Source organism: Rhinolophus ferrumequinum, chromosome 4 (assembly GCF_004115265.2).
Source record: "Rhinolophus ferrumequinum isolate MPI-CBG mRhiFer1 chromosome 4, mRhiFer1_v1.p, whole genome shotgun sequence".
NCBI lineage: Eukaryota > Metazoa > Chordata > Mammalia > Chiroptera > Rhinolophidae > Rhinolophus > Rhinolophus ferrumequinum.
Window position 1 is genome coordinate 42275254 of NC_046287.1, and position 22804 is coordinate 42298057.

General features: G+C 35.8%; 1 protein-coding gene across 2 annotated transcripts in view; it reads right to left on the bottom strand.

Moving 5' to 3' along the window:
• UGGT2 (UDP-glucose glycoprotein glucosyltransferase 2) overlaps window positions 1-21418 on the bottom strand; it is a 147703-nt gene extending 126285 nt beyond the window's left edge. For both annotated transcript variants that reach the window (XM_033103727.1, XM_033103726.1), the window contains exons 1-4: window positions 21186-21418; window positions 11966-12048; window positions 4511-4641; window positions 3923-4035 (exon numbers count right to left, since the gene is read on the bottom strand). In XM_033103727.1, the coding sequence (XP_032959618.1) occupies window positions 3923-4035; window positions 4511-4641; window positions 11966-12048; window positions 21186-21337 (479 nt within the window). In that variant the 5' untranslated portion in view covers window positions 21338-21418. The remainder of the gene's footprint in view (window positions 1-3922; window positions 4036-4510; window positions 4642-11965; window positions 12049-21185) is intronic.
• Between the last annotated feature and the right edge of the window lie 1386 nt (window positions 21419-22804).

The following is a 22804-nucleotide window of genomic DNA, read 5'->3' on the forward strand; positions in this document are numbered from 1 at the left end:
CTAACAGAATAATGAAAACTTCTCATTAATTATTTTGCTTAAAGTTTGTGATATTACTTGATATCAGTATGGATATAAACATCACTGTTTATTTCAGGTTTGTAAAATTATATCAAGTGTCTTTGCAGTGGTTTACAGTTTGGCTCTGATAGTATGTATGCATACTCAACCACTTTTTTACTTTAATAAACTTTTTTTGAAGTATAAAAGTTTTACATGTGGGGGAGAGAAAAATAATTTTCTTCCTACCTTTCTAAATTCTTCAGACTGGACTAATAATTAAATTAATATGCAACAGATTAAGAGAAGAAAATGTCCAAATTTATTACATATGTACATACAGAAGTCCCTATGAATATGGCACCCGAAAACAGACTGGGCAGTTAAGGTATACATGCCATCTTGAGCAAATGAGGGGTGGAGGCTGATATTTCAAAGAGCAGGAAGGTCATTCATATGGAGATAGAAAAGCAAACATTTGGGAAATAAATGTTTGCAGAGCCATCTTTAATAATGGGACACAAACAGGACTTTGATCAAATGGGCCTTGTTTCCTTCCTCCCTGTCTATCACATTTAGTTCATATTAAACTATAGTTATCCATGATGATAGCTCCCTTCCTGGAGTAGGTCCTCTATCTAAGTTCTTTTAGGCAGTCTCAGGGAGGCAAAGGTTCTTTCTGAGCCTTTTGTTTCTTAAAAATAACCAACTTAAAATAATATCCCAAGAGATATATTTTGGGACAGCAAAGTCTGCTTCCCCTTATACACATTCATCCACTTTCATCTGATTAAATTACTAACGTTTAACACAGATATGATTTCTAAAATATTACCGTCAATGTTTAGATATTTGAAACATGAAATAGAATTTTATCAGCTTCAAATAAGATTTGACTTCATTATTAATCTCTTCTACAACAGGTGAAGAGATATAAATGTGCAAAACAAGAGAAATTGAATTAGCTGCCATTCTTCATAAAAACCTATTAAAACAAATACAAAATGAATATAATAGTAAAATCATACTTCACATTTAAAAAGAGAAGTGAAAGAATCTTAAACTAGGTGAAATTATTAAAATCATTCTCATTTTCACTGATACCTTGGAACTCAAATGGCACAAAGTCAAATGGATTACCATCAAAAATTGATTTTTATCAGTGCTGTAGAAGTACATTTAGTACAGCAGTATCTTATACAGGGTATCTTATATTTTAATATTAGTATGAAAGATAATGTTTTCAAATAATTTACTATTGTTGGCAATTGGAAAAGCTGCTAATGAAACAATGCTAGATCAATCCTGAGGTTGAATAAAAGAAAAAAATTAGAAGAAATGGAATAGATTTTCCAGGGGCAAAAGTGAGCGCTCATCTATGAGTTGTTCATGAGTCTGTAATAGAGAGCATCTTCCTACACCCATATACACATACCTTTCAAAATTTGTTACTATGATTACTTCAGGAACTGACATATCATAGGTTAAAAAAAAAAATTACCCCACAGCTATAGAGAATTACTGGGTACGTGGGAAATGGTCTTTAAAAATTGAATAGGTTGCATTTGAAAATAGAAATTTTCATTTGAATTGAGTATTATAAAGGAAAATAATACAAATTAGCACTGGTGAAAACGTTAGACATGGAGTGTAAAACATAACCAGCTGTCTGAAGAACAATTTTGAAATATGTACCAATTTTAAATCATACACTTGTTTATCTAGTGATTCTAGTTAGAAATTTATCTAAGACAATATCAAGGTAACCATATAAAGACACAGGTATAAGGACATTCAAGTACGTAGTATTTATAATAGAAGAAAATATAAAATATCTTATATCAGAAAGGGTCATATAATTAAAAGTACTTGATTAATATACAATTCATTTGATAAATATTTTTGAGCATCTACTATGTGTCAGGTGGAAATACAACAAACAATATATATTGGTCCTGCTGCACAATGACAAAGCATACCTATATTTATATTTATTTATGTATATGGCATGTAAGGATGTATAATTTAGTGAGGGAAGGCTTTGAGATATACTTTAAAGTACAATTCCATGTTGGTTAAAATAGACATATATATTTACATTTTAATATATGTATGCATTAAAAAAAGAATATACCAAACTGTTAACAGAATTATGGGTCACTTTCCCTATCTACTTTGCGTTTTTCTGAAGTATCTGAATACTTTTATAATGATCACATGTAATTTTTTTTTTTTACTTTAAAAATACAGCCTACCATTTTGGACAAAAAGTTTAAAGTTACAAAAGATGAGGGGCATGCTGATTTGAAGTGGATTTGGAGAGCAGTCCTTATCACTATATTTCCCAGCATCTCCAAATAACATTTTCAAAGACACAGAAAAAGACAAAAACTCTTAAATGAAGTTGAAACTAATATAACTCTTAAACCATAATTGGGGAGCAAAACCCACTAAATATAAAATACTATACACAGTTTAACTTAGAATCATAACTGATGGTCAGCCTTACCACATAAAGCATAATATCTTAGGACCTGAAACACAATATATTAGTCAAAAGGAAAGCTAGAACGATTCTTCGTCTCTTCTCTTCTCTTCGTCTCTTCTCTTCAGGTTCAAAGATCCCTGGTTTGGGTTTGCCCAGATCCAAGTAGTAGTATACTAAAATGTGATTTATATATCTGGGAGAAAGTGACAGCAATCATCACCATCCTAAATGAGTGTAACTTTCTGACCCCTGCTTCCAACAAGGAAACAAAACTTATTAAGGAGCTTTTTAGAAAAATAGGACCTGAGAATATCACATAGTAAAAAAGGGCAACTTTGATGCCTTAAATGTGTTATGGTTGAGGGGAAGAAAGGAAAATAAACCACGTGTTTAGTTCAACGAAAGGCAACAGACTCAAATAATATGAATACAAAAGGTAATAGATTAGAACAACGGCCAAAAAAAAAAAAAATTGAATAAATTCTATCAGTCATTTCTTTAAAAAAAACACAAAAATCTAATCTGGAAACACTGAAAGAAAATGAAAATTTAGCAATGAGAAATAGCTACAGAGAGAAAAAAACATTAAAATATGTATATTTCCATAAACATATGTAAATACATAAACTATATGCTCAAATAAGAAAAAACAGCCACCATGGATCAATATTGATAGAGTGTCATAAAACAAGGATTATGTGTCTAAGGTTCACAAAGAGAAAAAAACATATTAATCTAATGCTATTGATAGCTTCTGTCGGGCAAGAGAATTGATTTTACCCTACTTTACAAGCTAACAAGTTTGCCTTTTACTTTTTCACGGATGCTGGTAGAAGACATGAGACTTCTAGGTCAGAAATAAAAAACATTACTAGTAATGGCACACAAGCAGCATGAGCATTAGCATGTTTGCATCAGTTTCCCATGATCCTCCCATTCCATGGGGATGAAATGGACCCACAGAATGCTACACATGCTACTTCCCGTATTCATTTGTATGAAATACTTGGAAGAAGTAAAAAAAACAAAGAAGCTGAACAACACATTCTAAAAATGCAACTCTATATTGTTGTTTTATTATTAATTTTTTATTTCCAAGGTACACATTTCAATTTATATTTAAAGCGACAGTCTAAATAAATCCATAGTTCTATATATTTATTGGTTATATAAAACATATCTATTTTACGGTAATTTGGTATAATTTATATTCTAAAATAAATAGCTAATCAAGACAAAATACTGAAAGTACTTACATATTTTAGAAAACAACTCAGACTACCAGCTCATATATATTCAGCTTTTCAATACAGCACATTCTTTAATATATAATATCTTGAAATATTAAAATTTTGTATTATAAAAAATGTCTGCTATTTTGACCCTCAACTCTTTATAAACCACTTCTTTCACTATAGGCTATCCTTCATTTACCTTGAAGTGGCCTTCTTCAGCAGCTTTTTAATCTCATTAATTTTACAGGTGTGTTTCTTATGGATAACCACAAATGCATCACAACCATCTGGTGGTGGCTCATCAGCTGCAATCTAAGATTTCAAAGATTATATTTAGCTACAGTAGTTGATAATTACAATATGATTTAAAAAACTCACACATTACTTTGATTAAAATAACTCATCAACTACTATTAAGTTATTGCTCTAATTAAAGTAAAAAATATCTATACACAGGCAGAATCAAATATTTTAACAAATTCAACTTTATAGTAGAAAATACATGCTTCAAAGTTGTTGAAAAAGTTTCATTAAAATTTTCATTATATGAAAATTCATTTTAATGATCTGTCCTGATAATTTCCTTATCCCAAATAACTACAAAATTACATAATATATTCAATTATATTATAATAAATAACAATGATAATATAATCAGTGATAAGCTATGGAACCAGGTATTATAAGTTTATAAATCCTTTTGAACTAAAGATATTCACTTAAGATAGATTTACGTACATGGCTAGCATCCTGCTTTGTCATACATAATTTGGATATTTTTACATACCTGTTGAAACATCTGAATAGTTGGAGAGTATGCCCTTATAGAGAGAGCAAACTTTAAGAGATTGATATGTAAATTGTCTAAGAATTGTCCAGCTTTCTTCAAGATTAAGTTGTAATAAGAATAATCTGACTCTATAAGAAGAATTCAAAAGAAAAGGACATTAGTATTTCGTATACAACACATTGACACATTTTTCTCACTATAATGTGAACTTAATGTCACATAATCATATCTTAAGTTTGGTTATGGATGGTGTTAGAGAAAAATGGAAAATCAAGATCTCTATTTTATTAACTTCATATGGCTCTTCCAGTGAAATACAAGAAATCAATACAAGTCCAGGTGAAAATAATTTTGCCATTAAAATCTATTTGGAAAATGCCAGCATATCAGACCAATTCACTCCAAGGTTGTGGGGTTATAATACAAAAATAAGATATAGGCCCTACTTAAAATTTAAGAGGAGGCTAAGAATAGCACAAAAAATTAAAGACTAATATGACTGTTAATAAATTCTAAATTACATGCATGACTACATTCTACTGAGGTTTAGTACATATAGGCAGTGTAATTAGTGTGTCCAGAATACTTTAGGGGACAGAATTTGAACCAGATCTTAAAAATAAGAGAAATGTCTTCTTGTCTGGAACACATTAACTTGAAATGCTGGTTCCCTCCTTGAAACCTATCTCCAAAGATCACAAAGAACCAAAAGGACAAACCCTGGAATTTAAGTTAAAAACTATTGGACACCCCTGGGGAAACAGAGACCATCTGGATAGGAGAGGGCAGAAGAGAATGGCAGCCTTGAGCTGAAGAGGGCCTGGTGGCACTAATGGGAATAAGCAAGGAGAAAACTATTTTTGCCCTTTTCTCTACTCTGCCCTGGGTGTGATCATAATCTGCATTATTTCCATTGTGTCAGAAAACTGCAGTACTATTCTACTGCCAGCCAGAGGTGGTTAAGGTAACAACAGAGCTGCTCTACAGCCGGCTGTTACAGGTATCCATAGATGTGCTCCAGACATTCCCTGGTCATTTTTCTCCTTTACTCCTTGGCACTGGGTCACCAACTCATGGGAAAGTAAGGTTACCTTCTCATAGAAAAGAGCAGAGTTGGGGTAGATCCAGAGCAGTTACCCAAAGGTCCGAGTTCCCTGATGTGAAAGGGAGGACAAAAATGGTGTATAACACCAGACACTCTGGAAAAGGAAGCGGATGCTGACTGGAAGGAGACACTTTTGGGGAGGCAACAGAGACTGGATTGTTTGTTGATGGATACAATGTTCACTACTTGTTCAAAAGGTGCTGGGCTCCTGACCCTTGGTTCCTTTCCTTACTACAATCCATTCGTGGTGCAGGTGTCACCTGGCCCTCTACATTGCCTTATGAGAACTGGGGCTTGGGGAACCAGCACAAATATGTGGACATTGTGGTTACTAATTTTGCTTTGAGTAGTAAAGTCTTTTGTCTCTGATCCAGGGATCTCATGTCTTCAGTCAGCATCCATGAAACTAATCTGCTAGCTTGCAAGGAGGGTACAATCTCAGATCCTTTACCTGACAGATTTGACAACAAAGAGGGAACGCTGACAGATACATAGATTTTTGGAGGAGAAAAGACCCAACCCCATGGGCAATTAACAGGATTTGAGGGAAATTCTTGTCAACTAAAAGTGGACATACTGACAAAATTGTATGGTCATCAGGCAGTAAATGGTCCTCCCTTTTGTTGCCTTCTAATGAAAGGAAAATAAGGACAAAGTCACAGGCCAAGAACTGGGCAGTATACTCAAAGGCATTTGCCCAAATGTCTTAGTTGTTAACTCTTCTCCATACAAGTAGACTTCTTCACCAATTGTTCTGTCAACTTCAAGTCCACACCATTGTGACAAGTACAAAGACTGTCTTCGGTTAGAGGAAGGTTCCACCTTCTTCAAATAATAGGTAGAGATGCATACCTACACTGAGTGAGAAAGGAAGGAAATTTGTGACCACTATGTCCAGAAGGATTCAAAATCATTAGAACTTTGGTTTGCCTGGAAGATGAGAGGATGACATACATAATGCAGAATTACAACCACCTATGCTTCAACAACCCTACAGTCTGTCATGCCAACCTTAGATGCTTTCAAAGATGACGGTAAAAAGTCTCAGAACTACTGCAATGGGTCCTGGCTGAAAAAAGAGATCTATGGCCCACTCGGGAGACTTCCCTTTGGTTAGTTATAATCTTTCAGCTTTGATCCTGGAGTCTCACATTTCATGTCTTCTGACTGACAGATGCTTGAAACGGTGGAAAGCTAAGTTTTTAGCTTGCAAGTAAGGTGAAAATCTTGGGCCCTTTACAATTCTTGATAAAAAGCTCAAAAATGAGATGCTAAAGCACAGGGAGGCTATAAAAATAGTTCTGAAAGATCTGAGGAAAGAAGAATAAAATACTAGAAAATATAGGCTAAATTAGAAGTAACACAGTAAAATGATATCATGAAAAATAGAAAAAATAAATAGATAACATACAAGGGAAACGTGAAGAAAATGAAACAGAAATTTAAAAAAGAGGAGAAAATGAAAAACAAAATTGAAAGTAAATGGCAGATACAAAAGTCGGACAAAGGAGATCCGCAATATGTATAATTGTAACCCCAAAGTAGAAAATTAAGGGACTAGAACAGAATAAATAAAGAAAACTATAATCAAAGAAAACTCTTTAGAATTAAAAGGAGTAATGAATCTACATATCTAAAAATAAAGATTCACAATGTTCAGCATTTAAAATTTTTTGGTAAAACTATGGGACTCAAAAGTTAAAAATCTAAAGTATAAAATTCACACATAAACAGTTATGTATATGAAGAACTCAAGGCCATTTTTCCCAGGAGTTATTCATAGGGCATCAACTGGAGAGCAAACTATATATAGCCAAGAAATAATTGGAGAAACTACAGTTTGATGATGACCTCTGAATATACTTAACTGCAGAAATAAGCCTAATTAAGGAGTTAAGATTTACAGGAGACTGTAAAATGTATGCTCTGGTAATGTAGAAAAATACACCACTAACAAAAATGTAACAAAGGGGAAATTAAATGGAAAGTAAAGTAAGCTCAGTGATTCCTCATAAATAATAGCTGGGAATAAAAGAATATCACAGAAGCCAACAAAGCAAGTAATAGACGCTTATGTATACTAAGAATATTTGTGAACAAAATCAGATGGTGGTAAGGGGAAGAAAGGATCACTAGCAAAATCATTACTGATTGTAGGGGACTAACAGACAATATTTAAAGAAAGAGGAGGCTAACAACTCAAGGCCTTCACACATGTTATTCCTTTGGCACGAAATGTAGGAGGGTGGGGGGGTGCATGTTCAGCTAACTCCTATTCAGCAAACCTCAGCTAAAATGTTATTTGTTTTGTAAAGAGATTTCACTGACCTCCCACACCTAGATCTTGTTCTAGACTTTGATAGGACTGTATACCATGTCTAGGTTAATTCTCAAAACTGTAATTGAAAATTATTTGTATAAGTATTTGTTTAATGCTGCCCTTCCCATTAAGCTATAAACGATGAAGGCAGGATACTTTTCTAGCCTTTCAATTGTAACTTTCAACTCCTGGCATACAAAGTAGACATTCAAAACATTTCTGGAATTAATATTTAAGAATTGGTCTCTTCATTCTAGGCAATACTACTTTCCTAATCCAGTAATTTTAAGGAGTTATCTTATGAAAATAGGTAGGTTCCTTCAGTCCTATTTCTTTAATAAACCATAGATGATTTCTCTGAAGTTATGGTGCATTTCACCCCTAAGAATCAAAAACTAATGACAACACTCACCTTCTACAGTAAAAACAACACAACATAGACCAGAGAAGAGATGTTATCTCAAAAGCTGATCTTTAAAAAGATGTAATAGCTATAGGGCTAACAAGCAAATAGCCAAAATTAATGAATTAACACAATTAAAATAAGACTACATCAGCCAAAAGGGGATTGGTCATCCATGAAAACAGAGAAGAAAGTCAACAGAAACAAATGTGAGTAGTGCCTGACAACAAACATTAAATCTTGTCAAGGTCACTGTTAATTGTTGTCTTTAGTATAATAATGGATGTAGGATTCAGGGGTTTATAGAAAGTAAACATCTGTAATTTAGGCTTCATTTGCAAGATCATCTCAATCATGAGGTGACGCATTGGGCTATTTCAGCTGATGTTTTAAAATAACTACATCCATGCTCACCAACTAACCTGTTGATAATGATTTTGCCCTTTCAATATCCTTCCTTTATCTGCAACTTCACCTTTCACTTGATTTTTGCCAATTGGCAATATACATAAATCACTTGTATCTTAAAAAATAAAAAAGCAGCAGCAGCCTCCACAGTCAGCTACTGAGTCATCTTAGCTGCTTCATAGTTAATCTTGAAAGACTTAACATTACTTATCTCTACATCCTCAACCTCTACTCACACCTCAACCTGCTGTAGTTTTCATTATCACACCAGTGAAACTGTTCTTACCAAAGTCACCAACAATTTTCTGTTGTTAAAAGAATATTCGTATTACTTGATCTGCCTACATTATTTGATAACATCCATCATTTACCACTTAATATTCTCCTGGCTTTCATACATCATACTTTCTATGTTTTTACCTACCTCCATGGGTACTCCTTCTTATATTATTGTGTTCTTCCCTGTATTATTTCTTAAACATTGGTGTTATTCAGGGTTCTTCCCTGGGGACCTATTTTTTTCCTCATTCTATACCTTTTCAATTACTCTCTTATACCTTTTCAACTACCCTCTTCCTGTTGTTAGCTCCCAAATCCTACCCTTTAGCCTAGATTTCTTTAGCTAGATTAGCCTAAATCTCTTACGCATACTTCAGCTTACTGAATATCTTCACTTGGATATTCCACAAGCATTTCAAATGTGATACATCCAAACTGCAAACATCCTCCTTCTCCAAACCCAGTTCTCAGTTACAAGTAACTGAGTTAGAAATGTCATAACATTTTCTGAAAATCTTTTCCTTTAAAATATAAAAGCAACTTTACTTGTGTAGAAACTATTAAAATCTTCAAGGACTTTAAGAATGAGATTCTTACACATTGAGCACATGGAGAAGTAAAAATAAATAGGGACTTTGGAGGCAGATAAACCTCAGTTGACATTTCCTACTCACCACACAGAACTACATAGCTTCGGTAAATCATGCCACTTGAAACTTGAGCATACATAAATACATAACTCTGTGGCAGAACTACATAAAATGTTTTAAAAACAGGTAACTTAATGATTAAAAAAAATCTTAATTTGCTGGCACCTAATATAAATTGTTCTCACTAAATGGCATGAAATTAGCACCTAAATTCAAAGTGTTAAAATGTTCAATATTTACAATTTGTTTAAGCAAGTAGATCGTCAGAATTATTCTCCAGTATTTAGAAGGTCTCATGGAGATTCAACAACCTAAAAATTACAAATAACCGAGGATTTGTAATGTTTCCTCTAGGATAACATCTTGAAAACAAATCAGGTAAAATCTGATAGTTGTTAACATATTTAATTCCTCATATATCATTCTTTCTCACACCTAACACGGTCAGCAATGATGCAACATTTGCATTTGACTCTCACCATTATAAATAAATTCAACAGAATTATATTATCAGTGTTAGTAATTCTTATTTAATACAGCTTATTTTAAGTTCAACCCCGAAATACACACACCTCCTACAATATAAGCTTGAAGTAGAACTCAGGTATTCCTGAGCTTATATTCCAACTTTTTAATGATCTTCCACCAGATTGTCGAGGCATGTTGTTTCATTTAGCTATAAAATATGCTGATGAATCTAAGCAACTTAAAATAAGAGTTCAAAATTTACAGAAGTAATTTTCAAGATGGTTTCTTCAATGAAAAATGGCACTGAATAAGCAGGTAGTAGTGAGAAGTGATTTGGGATCGATATACTGAGGATTTTAGGTGACAGCCAGAAAAATTGGTTAGAGTTTTTTTAACTATCATGAAAACTTGACATATTAATCCAGCCTCGTTTTACCTCAATTACCAAAATGAAAATTTCCAGGACAAATACAAAGCAAATAATTTCCCAATGACGTAAAAATAGACTTCTAAGTGGTGCAAGTTCCTCTGTGCATCCCACTCCTGTCTCTTCTTCTCTTCCCCCTTCTCTATCACCTGTCTAAATCCTATCAGCCAAACTCAGCTTCAGCATTCACCACTGGAAAGGCTGTCCTGCTCTCTCTGAAAGACTAGGTACCTTTGTTTATACGCTACCATGTTATGTATATTCCTATTAAAGCTCCTATCACCTAATAGCACACTTAGCTGTTTTGTTATCTCCTGCATTGCATTATGGAGGTCCAAATAACATCAGTCATGTTTATTCATCTCTATATGCCCAGTATCTAAAACTTGTCTCATGACTCAAATGATTACTAAATGATGAACTTTTCAGTGAAAGTTTTTTGAAAGAGCAAGTTACTTGTTTTTTGGAACTACTTCAGTTTAAATATATTGTTAAAGGCACGTCTGCCCTATTTTTAAACCTCTTTCATGAAATCATAAAGTTGCTGAACCTCAAGGCCAGATGAGCCAAACAGCCTCCAGTAAATGAACACTTAAAACATTTAAAACTGTTGTTTGTCTTCCATTTACACTCAGAAATAAACTACATAATCACTGTAGTAGCAATAGGTTTTCTCTGTGTACAAGGCTAAAGAATTCCCTCTTGAGGGATTCCATGTTGATATCATTTATTCCATTCTCTGTAGAGACAGGAAAATAACCATTCTTTATAATAACTAATAAATAATAAGTAATAAGTAACCTTTTAGCCTCTGCTGCTAAAACCTATTTCAGTATCTTTAGTCTACTGACATTCACTAAGAAACACAACACATGTTCATTCTAAAGACATACATATGTATATATAGATATACACTCTCATATATATTTAAAAAGTTGGAATGAATAACTCCATTTTTTAGATAGTGTAATGAAAGCACATAGGTTACCTCATTTTTGAGGGAAAGTATTAAAAATCTCTTTAAGAGTATTTTGGCAAAAAAAAAATCAGTATTTACTAGATGCACCATTTAATACAATTTCAAAGAAATCTAGGTAAAAAGAAAACCATATTTCAACAATCTTTAATTCTTCTTGATTATAATGCAATATCCAAACATTGCTAATTATATGAGTTTCCTTAGAATAAAATATTAAACCGTTATATTTTTGGAAATGGATGCTTAAAATAGTTTCCGTTAAAGCACTTTTTCAAATTTATATTCAAATTTACTAATCACTTTTAAAATTAAAAAGGTTTAAAAATTAAACCTTTGCCATTAAAAACAATAAACATATCCAATGTGTACACATAAATACAAATCTTACCAGTTAAAATATGCACATCACATACCTGTTTGCTTATAAATTGCTAATTCTTTTACAGTCTCCAAAAACTGCCAAAATTTTTCATTACTTTCTTCTGCCATAAATTCACTATTAAAAAAGAAAAGTAATTAATAGATGAAAAGGAAAAAGGTTTAGATACTATATACTTTAGAAGCAAATTATAACTTATAGTAAAAACAAAAATCTCTAAAAATTAATGTTAAATTACTGATTTTTATTTACTGTAATGCAGAAAGAGAAAAAACTGATGATTCTTACCTGAGGTATCATTCTCAGCGTCAAACATACAATCATGACCAGAACAGACTGTATGAGAAATAATTTTTGTTTTTTCCTCATTAGCTATACTAAAAAAATGGGTAATTTATTTTGTTTCTTCAAGTGAAATACCATTGAGAAGCAGAATTTAAAGGTAATGAAGAAAGTGTTTTTTAAAGGTGAAAAGTAAAAAAGGTAAATAAATAGAAGGACTTTGCTTTTAACAAAAATTGGATCTACGAACACTTTTAAGTCATAATATCTATTATTTTTATTTAGCTACTTATTTATTTTTATTATTTGAAACAATCTTTTTATTATTTAAAACAGACAATATTTTAATAATTAATAGGAAGTTGGTGTATTTCATTAGGTGTTAGGCCTTGAAGCCCAAAGAAACTTCCATTTTTCTACAGAGCATAGGCAAGAAAAAATGGCCAACGCCATATAAAACCTTTTGAAACAATTAAATAAGTGAACGGTTACTCAGTGCTGTATAGAAGAAAAGCACAAGACACCTGAAACAAACAGATTTAACTATTTAAACTAGAAAGGAAACGGCCACCAAACAGATGGTACAGACTCTTCGTTATCGCCCACCTGATCTTTCTCTCTAGCCTTGGTCAACTTAAACTAATACTTAATGTAAACGGAAAATAATGAGGACATCATGCAGAGTAACTACTTCCTGTGATTCTGAGAGGGTCAATAAAGGGGAAAAAGGAGGAAAAACTAATTAATTCACCAACATAACCATGAGAGGCATAGGAATTTAAAGCAACAAGTAACTTCAAAACAACTCTTATTATTAATGGTGTACAACTCAATGGCATTAAAAAAAAAAAAGTTAAAAGCAGAGAAAACAATGGGAACACTAAAATAGGATGTGACCTGAAAAGGACAGAGGTGTTGCAAAACCTCAAGTAAATTAGGGAGCAATACTAATCCCTAACTAACTGACTTGACCAAGCAACTACAGACATGTTCAGATGCTGTACAACCATAAGTAAAAGACATCTTCCATATGCTGGAATTTACACATCTAAGTATAATCCTTCAAAGTGATCATCTTAAGAACATATTCACTTACACTTATTCCCTCAATACATACCACTGCTCTAAGCATTTTGGAACTCTTCCTAAATTACTTTCGGGGGCAATATGCCAGTAACTCGTTGAAATATCCTTGCGAGACCATCTAAATAAGCGCCTCACCTTCTAAAAGATATTACCTTTACCCAAAGTTTTAAAAAGGGAAAAAGCCCAAAAAACTGGCATTTCCAATTTGTTCACTTGTCCTATATGATATTTAGCTACAAATAACAATGGTTCCCAAAACATTCTACTACAGAGAAAAAAGTTATTTCTATAGAGGGTGTTTTTATATGTACTAAGGAACATGACAATAAGTGGAATTCCAAAAAATATGTTCACTAAGAGCAACACCAGTGGAATAAATGCAGTTTAGACGTATACATTACGGTATATGTGTTTTAAATTTAGCCTCATCAGCCTATAATCATCCGTAGTAAATAGTACTGAATTATAAATTAATTCAGGCAGGGGACATACCTCATTCATCTTTATTTCTGACACAGTACCCATCATAGGGCTATGCTCAAAACAAGCAGTGAAATATTTATACTGAATTAAAAATATGTAATATACATATCTATGTATAGGCAGTAAGAGAAATTCCCAAGAATAATGGTTTAAATTAAAAAACCTGAGCTGTCGCTTTTCTTAAGTTTCTATCTCTCAAGTTCCTTCGAATTACCCAAAACTCTTCAATTCTTTCTCTGCCACACTTCTTTGGCTTTGCTAAAATTTTTATTTAAGAGAAACATTAAAAACCTGAAGATGAACAGAATAATGAAGTCTAAAAAACAGAATTAAAAAGTGCAATGATTAAAAAACTACAGGCTTCTAGGCTGCTACACTGTCACAAAGAAGAGATTTAGTTCAAAAGGATAAAGTCTGGACTAGTAGATTAAAGGTATAGTGGGAAAGAGTTTAGTTTATATAATGGAGGATCTGCTAACAATTTATATTTGTTCACAACAGAACAAGCAGGCACGTGAAATAACACTGAGCTTCCTGTCGGGATTACCTAAGCAGAGATCAGGTGCCACAGGTCAGGTATACTGCAGAGGTAATTCTGATGGTGGTTTGAAGTATACACTACTTTACATATGGTCCTTTCCATTGAATCAACATCATTGAGGACCTACTTCTGTGTACTGAGCCTTGGGGAAAACAGGTATGAATAAGAAATATTTTTGTTGCCTCTAATGAACTAATACAGTGAGTCCTCACTTAATATCGATAGGTTCTTGGAAACTGCAACTTTAAGTGAGGTGACATATAATGAAACCAATTGATATAAACAAGAGTTAAGTTTCTACAGCATATTTCTGATCACAAAAAATCACCAAACTTCTAAATAAAGACCCCAAACACTTCTAATATTAAACACTGAAATAAACGTGAGCTATACAACATTTAAGAAAGATTACTAAAACAAGTAAGATAATTATTTTCCATCCAGCTTATTCCAGTTCAGGGTTGCAGGTGACCAGAGCTTCTCCCAAGGTACACGGTGGGAACCCACCCTGGACAGGACACCCTTTCATTGTGGGGCTCACATGTGTGTGTGCGCAGCCTGTACACACACACACACACACACACACACACACACCCCCAGTCACTCAGACTGGGACAATTTAGACATGCCAATTAACCTATGCACATCTTTGGAATGTGGGAAGAAACTGGATTTCCCACAGAAAACTCATGCAGACATGGCGGAATGTGCAAACTCCACACAAACAGTGGCCCCAGTCAGGAATCTTTTTTTCCTCTCATCAACGTTGTAACGAAACTATGTTAATTTGAGTACTTGCTGTATTTATTGAGCACCTACTTTCAATCCCTGTGCTTTGGCAAAATAAACATGAATAAGAAATACTTTTGTCCCCTTAAACTCACATTTTAGCAGCAGAGATTAGCACATATGATACATTGCAGTAAAGATTATTACAGAAGTATTGAATAAATGTTGTAAGAACATAATAGAAAGACATTAGTTTTTGTCAGGACAAAGGACCAGGCAAAAAGACAGTAATGTGGTATGTCCATAAATAAGGTATCAACAAGTAAGGACTGTAGTAGAGTGTTAATATTACTTCCCTAGGACTACCATAATAAATTATCACAAACTTAGTGGTTTAAAACAAATGTATTCTCTCTCAGTTTGGGAGGCCAAAAGTCTGGATTCCAGGTGTCGTCAGGGTTAATGCAGGTTAGGATGTGGATTTATCTTTTTGGGGGGCCACCATTCAAGCCAATACAGTCTACCTTCTGGGTCCCCAAAATCCACATTTGTCCCACGTACGAAATACATTCACTCCATCCCAATATCCCCTAAGGTAATCTTAACCTATTATAACATCATCTCTAAGACCAAAGCTAATGTAAATATCATCAGAAGTCTCAACTCTAAACTAGGGAGGAGTGAAGCCTTGGGTACCGTCCTTCCTGGAGCAAAATTCTTCTCCATATATGGACCTGTGAAACTAGAAACAATTTATCTGCTTCCAAAATGCAATGGTGAGACAGGTAATCCAGATTCCAAAAGGGGGAAATTAGAGAGAATAAAGCAGTTACCAGTCAAAAAGAAATCTGAAATCCAGCAGAACAAATTCCATTAGGTTTCAAGCCCTGAGCATAACTCCCCATGGCTTGTTGCTCCACCCTCTGTGCTGCCTGCCACAGCTCTGCCCTCAGTGTCATTCTTCCTTTCTCCTGAAGGATAGCACATGTTTGCAGCTAAGTAGGTCTATTAGCCAAATTTCCTGACTATAGAATTTTGAAAGTCTGACAGCCTTCTCTAATTTCATCCTGTCCCTTTTGATCCAACCTGACAGTGTTTCTGCTGATACAACATAGTCAAAATCCTTGTGGGTCTCTTATGTATCTCATCAGATTCATGCCATTACATAAAGATCCTCCCCAGAACATTCCTGGGTAAACCCATCTCTATTCCTGGCTTCTGCTGATGTGGTCGAGTGAGTCCTTGAGTCACATATTTAACCTATACTGCGAAAGGCTGTCCAGCCACACATTTGGCCTCCTTTCCGGAGCATGCATTCCCAACACTGAGTTTAATTTTAGCATGCTTTGCAACCTCCCAAATTATCAAGAGCTGCTTCCCTTCCTTAAGTTTCTCCTTCAATTTATCTTTCCTCTTGCATTTTACTATAACTGTAAGCAGCAAAAAGAAACCAGATGACAGCTTTAATACTTGGCTTGGAAATCTCCTCAGCTAACTACCCAAGTTTATCACTTACAAGCTGTTTTCCACACAACGGGAGAGTATCAGCCAGTTTTCTGCCACTATGTATCAAAGATCATCTTCATTTCCAATTACATGTCTCGTGTTTCTTTCTGAGTACTTGTCAGAGTTCCTTTAATGTTCTAAGATGACAGAAGCTTTTTCTACTAAGTTCCTCGCTTTCTTCGAAGTCCTTACTAGAACTACCTTTAATGTTCATGTTTCTGCCAACAGTCTCCTCAAGGCAATCTTGGCTTCTTCTACCACTTTTCTCAAAACTCTTCCAGCTTCTGCCTGATTCATCAGCTACATCTACATTTTTAGGTATCTGATACAGCAGCACCCCATTTGAAGGTACCAAATCTGTATTAGTTTCCTAGAGCTGCTGCAAGAAGTTACCACCAACTTGGTGACAACAGAAACTTTTTGTCTCACTGTTCTGGAGGCCAGAAGTCCAAAATCAAGGTATTGACAGGGCTACGCGCTGTCCAAAGGCTCTTGGGGAGAATCTTTCCTTGCCTGTGTCTGCTTCTCGAGGGTTCCAGTGTTCCTTGGCTTGTGACTGCACCAACCCAATCTCAGCCTCTGTTCACATGGCCTTCGCCTGGTCTGTATCTTTTCCTCTTCCGTCTCTTGTAAGGACCTCAGACTTAGCCCCATCTAGATAACCCATAATGATCATGTTTCAATATCCTTAACTTAATCACATTTGCAAAGATTCTTTTTCCAAGTAAGGAAAAATTCACAGGTTCCAGAGATTAGGATGAGGACACACCTTTCTAGGAACTGCCATTCAACCCACTACAAGTGGTAAGGTTGGTACGTCAGATCAGGCTACACTGTGAAGAACCTTGAGGAGCTATAGGAGTCCCTGCTCTAGGACCCTTGGGCAAGTAGAAATCGGGAAACTGAAACTACCAGTCTAAGATGGAAAGAAATTAAACTGAGTATGGGATCAGATCTGTGCAAGCTCTGGGAGAAACTGGGGAAAAGACAGAAAAAGGGGACATATTTTAAGCTAGAATAATTTATTCAATACCAACTTTTATTACAGCTGATACCACAAAAATGCAAAGAATCATAAGTACTGCTATGAACAATTAAATGCCAACAAATTGAACAACTGAGAAGAAATGGATAAATTCCTAAAAACATACAACCTACCAAGACTGAGTTAGGAAGAAATAGAAAATCTGAACCGACTGATAACTAGTTAGGACATTGAATCATCAAACAAAAACCTCCCAGCAAACCAGACAACTTCACTGTTGAATTCTACCACATATTTAAAGAAGAATAGTAGTCCTTCTCAAACCCTTCCAAAAAACAGAAGAGGAAGGAACACTCATTACCAAAGCCAGACAAGGACAGTTAAGGCCAATGTCCCAGATAAAAAAGACACAAAAATCCTCAGCAAAATATTAGTAAATTGAATTCAACAACACATTAAAAGGATCATACACCGAGATCAAATGAAATTTATTCCAGGGATGCAAGGATTTGTGGTTCAACATACACAAATCAATCAGTACAATACACCACATTAACAAAATGAAGGATAAAAGTTATATGATCATCTCAATAGATACATAAAAATCAGCTGACAAAATTCAACATCTATTTGTGATAAAAACTCAACAAAATGGGTACAGAAGGAACATACCTCAACATAACTAAGGCCATATATGACAAGCTTATAGCTAAGATCATACTCAGTGATGAAAAGCTGAAAGCTTTTCCTCTAAGATCAGGAAACAGACAAAGCTACTCATTCTTGCCACTTTTACTCAACATAATATTGGAAGTCCTAGCCAGAGCAATTAGACATACATACATACATACATACATACATACATACATACATACATAACATCTGAATTGGATAGGAAGAAGTAAAACTGTCAGTATTCACAGGTGACATATTACATATAGAAAATCCTAAAGACTCCACCAAAAAACTGTTAAAACTAATAAACCAACTGAGTAAAGTTGCAGGATATAAAATCAATATACAAAAATCTGTGGTGCTTCTATACACTAATAACAAATCACCAGAAAGAGAAACTGAGAGGAAAAATAACTCATTTACAATTGCATCAAAAAGAATAAAGTACCTAAGGAGTAAATTTAACCAAGGAACTGAAAGACCTGTGCACTAAAACCTGTAAGATATTGATGAAAAAAACTGAAGACAGCACAAATAAATGGAAACATATGCATGCGCATGGATTGGAAGAATTAATAGTTAAAGTGTCCAAATAACACAATGCAATCTACAGATTCAATGCATTCTCTATCAAAATTCCAATGACTCTTTTCACAGAAATAGAACAAACAATTCTAAAATTTGTATGGAAACACAAAAGACTCCAAATAGCCAAAGCAATCTTGAGAAAGAAGAACAAAGCTAGAGGTATCATGTTTCCTGATTTCAAACTATATTACAAAGCTATTGTAACCAAAACAGTATGATATTGGCATAAAACCAAATACGTAGCTCAATGGAATGTAATAGACAGCCCAGAAATAAACCCATGCATATATGGTCAATTAACTTATGACAAAGGAGCCAAGAATACATAATGGGGAAAAGGCAGTCTCTTCAATAATGGTGTTGGGACAACTAGACAGCCACATACAAAACAATGAAACTGGATCACTATCATATGCCACACACAAAAATTAACTCAAAATGGATTCAAGACTTGAAAGTAAGACCTGAAACCATAAATCTCCTGGATAAAAACATGAATGGCAAGCTCCTTAAAATTGGTCTTGGAGATATTTTGGATTTCATACCAAAAGCAAGGGCAACAAAAGGAAAAATAAACAAGCTGGAGTACATAAAACTAAAAAGCTTCTATACAACAAAAGAAATCATCAACAAAATGAAAAGACAACTTACCAAATGGCAGAAAATATTTGCAAATCATATATTTGATAAGGGGTTACTATCTAAAATATATAAATAATTCATACAATTCCAATTGAAAAATTGGCAGAGGACCTGATAGACATTTTTCCAAAGAAGACATACAGATGCCCTTAAGGTTTATGAAAAGGTGCTCAACATAACTAATCATCAGGGAAATGCAAATCAAAACCACAGAGAGATACCACCTCACACCTGTTACACAGGGTATCATAAAAAAAGGAAAATGTTGGCAAGGATGTGGAGAAAAGGGGAACCCTTGTGTAAGGTAGGTATGAATGTAAACTGGTGCAGCCACTATGGAAAAGAGTTATAGAGGTTCCTCAAAAACATTAAAAATAGAACTACCAGGAGATCCAGCATGTCTACTTCTGGATATTTATCCAAAGGAAATAAAAAACACTAACTCAAAAAGACATATGCACCCCTATGTTCAGTGTAGCATTATTTACAATAGCCTAGTGTCCATAGATGGTTGAATGGATAAAGAAATCATGGCATATACATATATAACATATATATTATATATATTATATATTATACATATATTATATATATATATATAAATACAATGGAAAATTATTCAGCATTAAAGAAGGAAATTCTGCTACTTGGGACAACATGGACGGTCCTTTAGGGCATTATGCTGGACCTTTAGGGTATTATGCTAAGTGAAATAAATCAGACAGAGAAAGACAAATACCATACGATCGCACCTCTGTGTGAAATTTAAAATGAAAAAAATTGCGAAGAAATGGGGGAGGGAATGAAATGGGTGAAAGTGGTCAAAGGTACAAACTTTCGGTTATAAATCAATTCACGGGGATGTAATATACAGCCTGGTGACTATAGTTAATACTGCACTGCATATTTGAAAGTCGCCAGGAGTAAATCTTAAAAAGTTCTCATCACAACAAAAAAATTTTTAACTATGTGTGGTGACAGTTGTTAACGAGACTTACTGTGGTGATCACAATATACATATACAAATATGATGAACGCCTGAAACTAATATAATGGCATATGTCAATTACATCGCAAATAAATAGAACTGTTTTAGCGTCTTATATAGACAACATAACGTGGCATGCCGAAGTCTCTTTTCAGGGCTGCTTTGGTGAAATGACCAAATCAACTGGCATTAAAACTTCATGCTGGCTAAAGAAAAGAACCTTCAAATTCTGTTTACTAGCATACTAAGAGAATTTTAATATCTGCAAGTTTGGTTTCTGCAAAGTAAATGGTATCTTATGAACTAACTCCAGTGCAGGATTCGGAAAGAATAACGTGGAAGCTGTCTTGTCCACAGGAAGCCTAGGTGCTTCAAGTATGGTTTCCTAAAAAGAACTGCTCACATTAATTGAAATGCTTGCATTAAACACCACACTCCACCACCCATTCTTCTTCCTTTTTTATATAGTAAATGCACATAAAATCCAAAAGAATTAAATAACGGCCCCGAAGTTTTAAAAACCGCGGGCAAGGCAAAGTACGAACTGCGGGAGGAAAAGGAATCGCACAGGAGTGCTGCGCACCGGGTGGCAGGGAAGTGGGTGATGCTCCGAGGGCCACGCACGGGAGCACTTGGAGCAGCGGTGCAAGGACCGCATCCGAGGAAACGTCAAGGTCCCAGCGCGCCCCCAGCCCCTTCCGGGCCCTCCCTCCGCACCGGGATCGGCAGAGGTTCCAGCTCGCACCCACCTGGCCTCCAGCAGCAGCGGGGTCTCGGGCCACTTCGCAGCCAAGTGGGCTGTCACTGCCTTGGACGCCGAGGCCGTGCCGGAGCAGAGCAGCCAGAGCCAAAGCACCGTGGCGCCGAGGAGCAGCCGCATCACATTGGCGGCCTTTGCCATGGCGCAGGAAGGGAAACGCGAGGAGATCGGACCTAGAGACCAAAGCCCGGAGCCGCCACGCTACAGCCGGCTCCTCCCGACGCGCCGTCGCCCACTTCCGGTGGGGGGAGCTAGAGTCCGTTACTCGGCCCTGGCCTGGCATGTGCCCGGCGCATGCGCATCTAGCTGCGGCGCGGTGCGGGGATCGCCCGCGGGATGCGAGCCACCGCGGTGCGGTCGGTGCCGGAATAGAGAGACGTGGCTGATGCTCAGGCGGATCCGCGGCCGGTTGTCGGGCAGAGGCTGTGGGACACGGAGCGGGGAGGCGGGCTCCCGGAGACCGGACTGGGATTGCGGCCCACTAAGGCTGGCGGGAGGTGCCAAAGTCTGGAAGCGAAGGCAGGAACCTGTGTGGTTATTATACACACTTACACGGCGGAAAATAAGGCCTATTAAAGGTCAAGCACCTACCTCACGGTGTTCTCCAATTTTATTGCAAATTCGAGTCACCTGGTAGAGCTTTTAGAAAGCCGGATGCCCAGACTACACCACACACCTTACAGGGGGAATATCTGGGGGTGAGATTTGGGCATCAATAGTCTTTAATAATTCCCGCCCCTCTCCGGTGATTCGAGTGTTGCAGTTATGTTGGGAAACCAGTGACATCACCTGGAGGGCTTGTTAAAACAGGATGCTGGGCCTCATCCCCATGTTTGTTTCCGATTCAGTAGGTTTGGTGTGGGGTCGGAGAATTTTCATTTCACGGCTAACAAGTTCCTAGGTAGGTGATTCTGATACTGATGGTTGGGGTCCACGCTTCCAGCCTTTGTACTCAAAAGTGGTCCACAGGCCAGCAGCGTCAGCATCAGCTGTGAGCTTATTAGAAATGCAGAATCTCAGGCCCCACCCCGGATCGACAGAATCTGAACCCCCAGTTTAGCAGGAAACGTAGGTGATATTTGTGCGCATTAAAGTTTGAGAAGAGCGAGAAGAGCTGGTTTAGAGGATTACAGGTGAAATGCATAGGAAACTGATCGTAGCTTTTGTCATTATTAGCCAAAATCACACAGGGTGTAGTTGAGACTCGATTTCAATCAAGGACTGGCTGACCTCAAAGCTCATGCGTTTACGACATCAGGCTCAAAGACAAAACTTGCCACAGAGTTAACTGGTTTTCCACTACATATGATTCGTCAAGCAAAATATTTAGTTTTATTTTACTGGGCAGAAGTGGAGCCTCAAGATTCTGGCTCCTATTCAGGAATGATTCTTTTCCTCTTCAGAAGAAAGTAAATTTATTATAAATATTAAAATATATGGTAAAGAGAAGCAGCAGCTGGGGAAAATAGTTTAGGAGATGCACTGATCCATTTTTTCCCCGTCCCATTACTCCCTTGCCCTATAGGGAATCTGATCTCTTCAAGGTGCCAAAACACTAGCACTTCACTTTTTAATTTCCTCTCATTTACTTAGAAATAACTCCTTAGA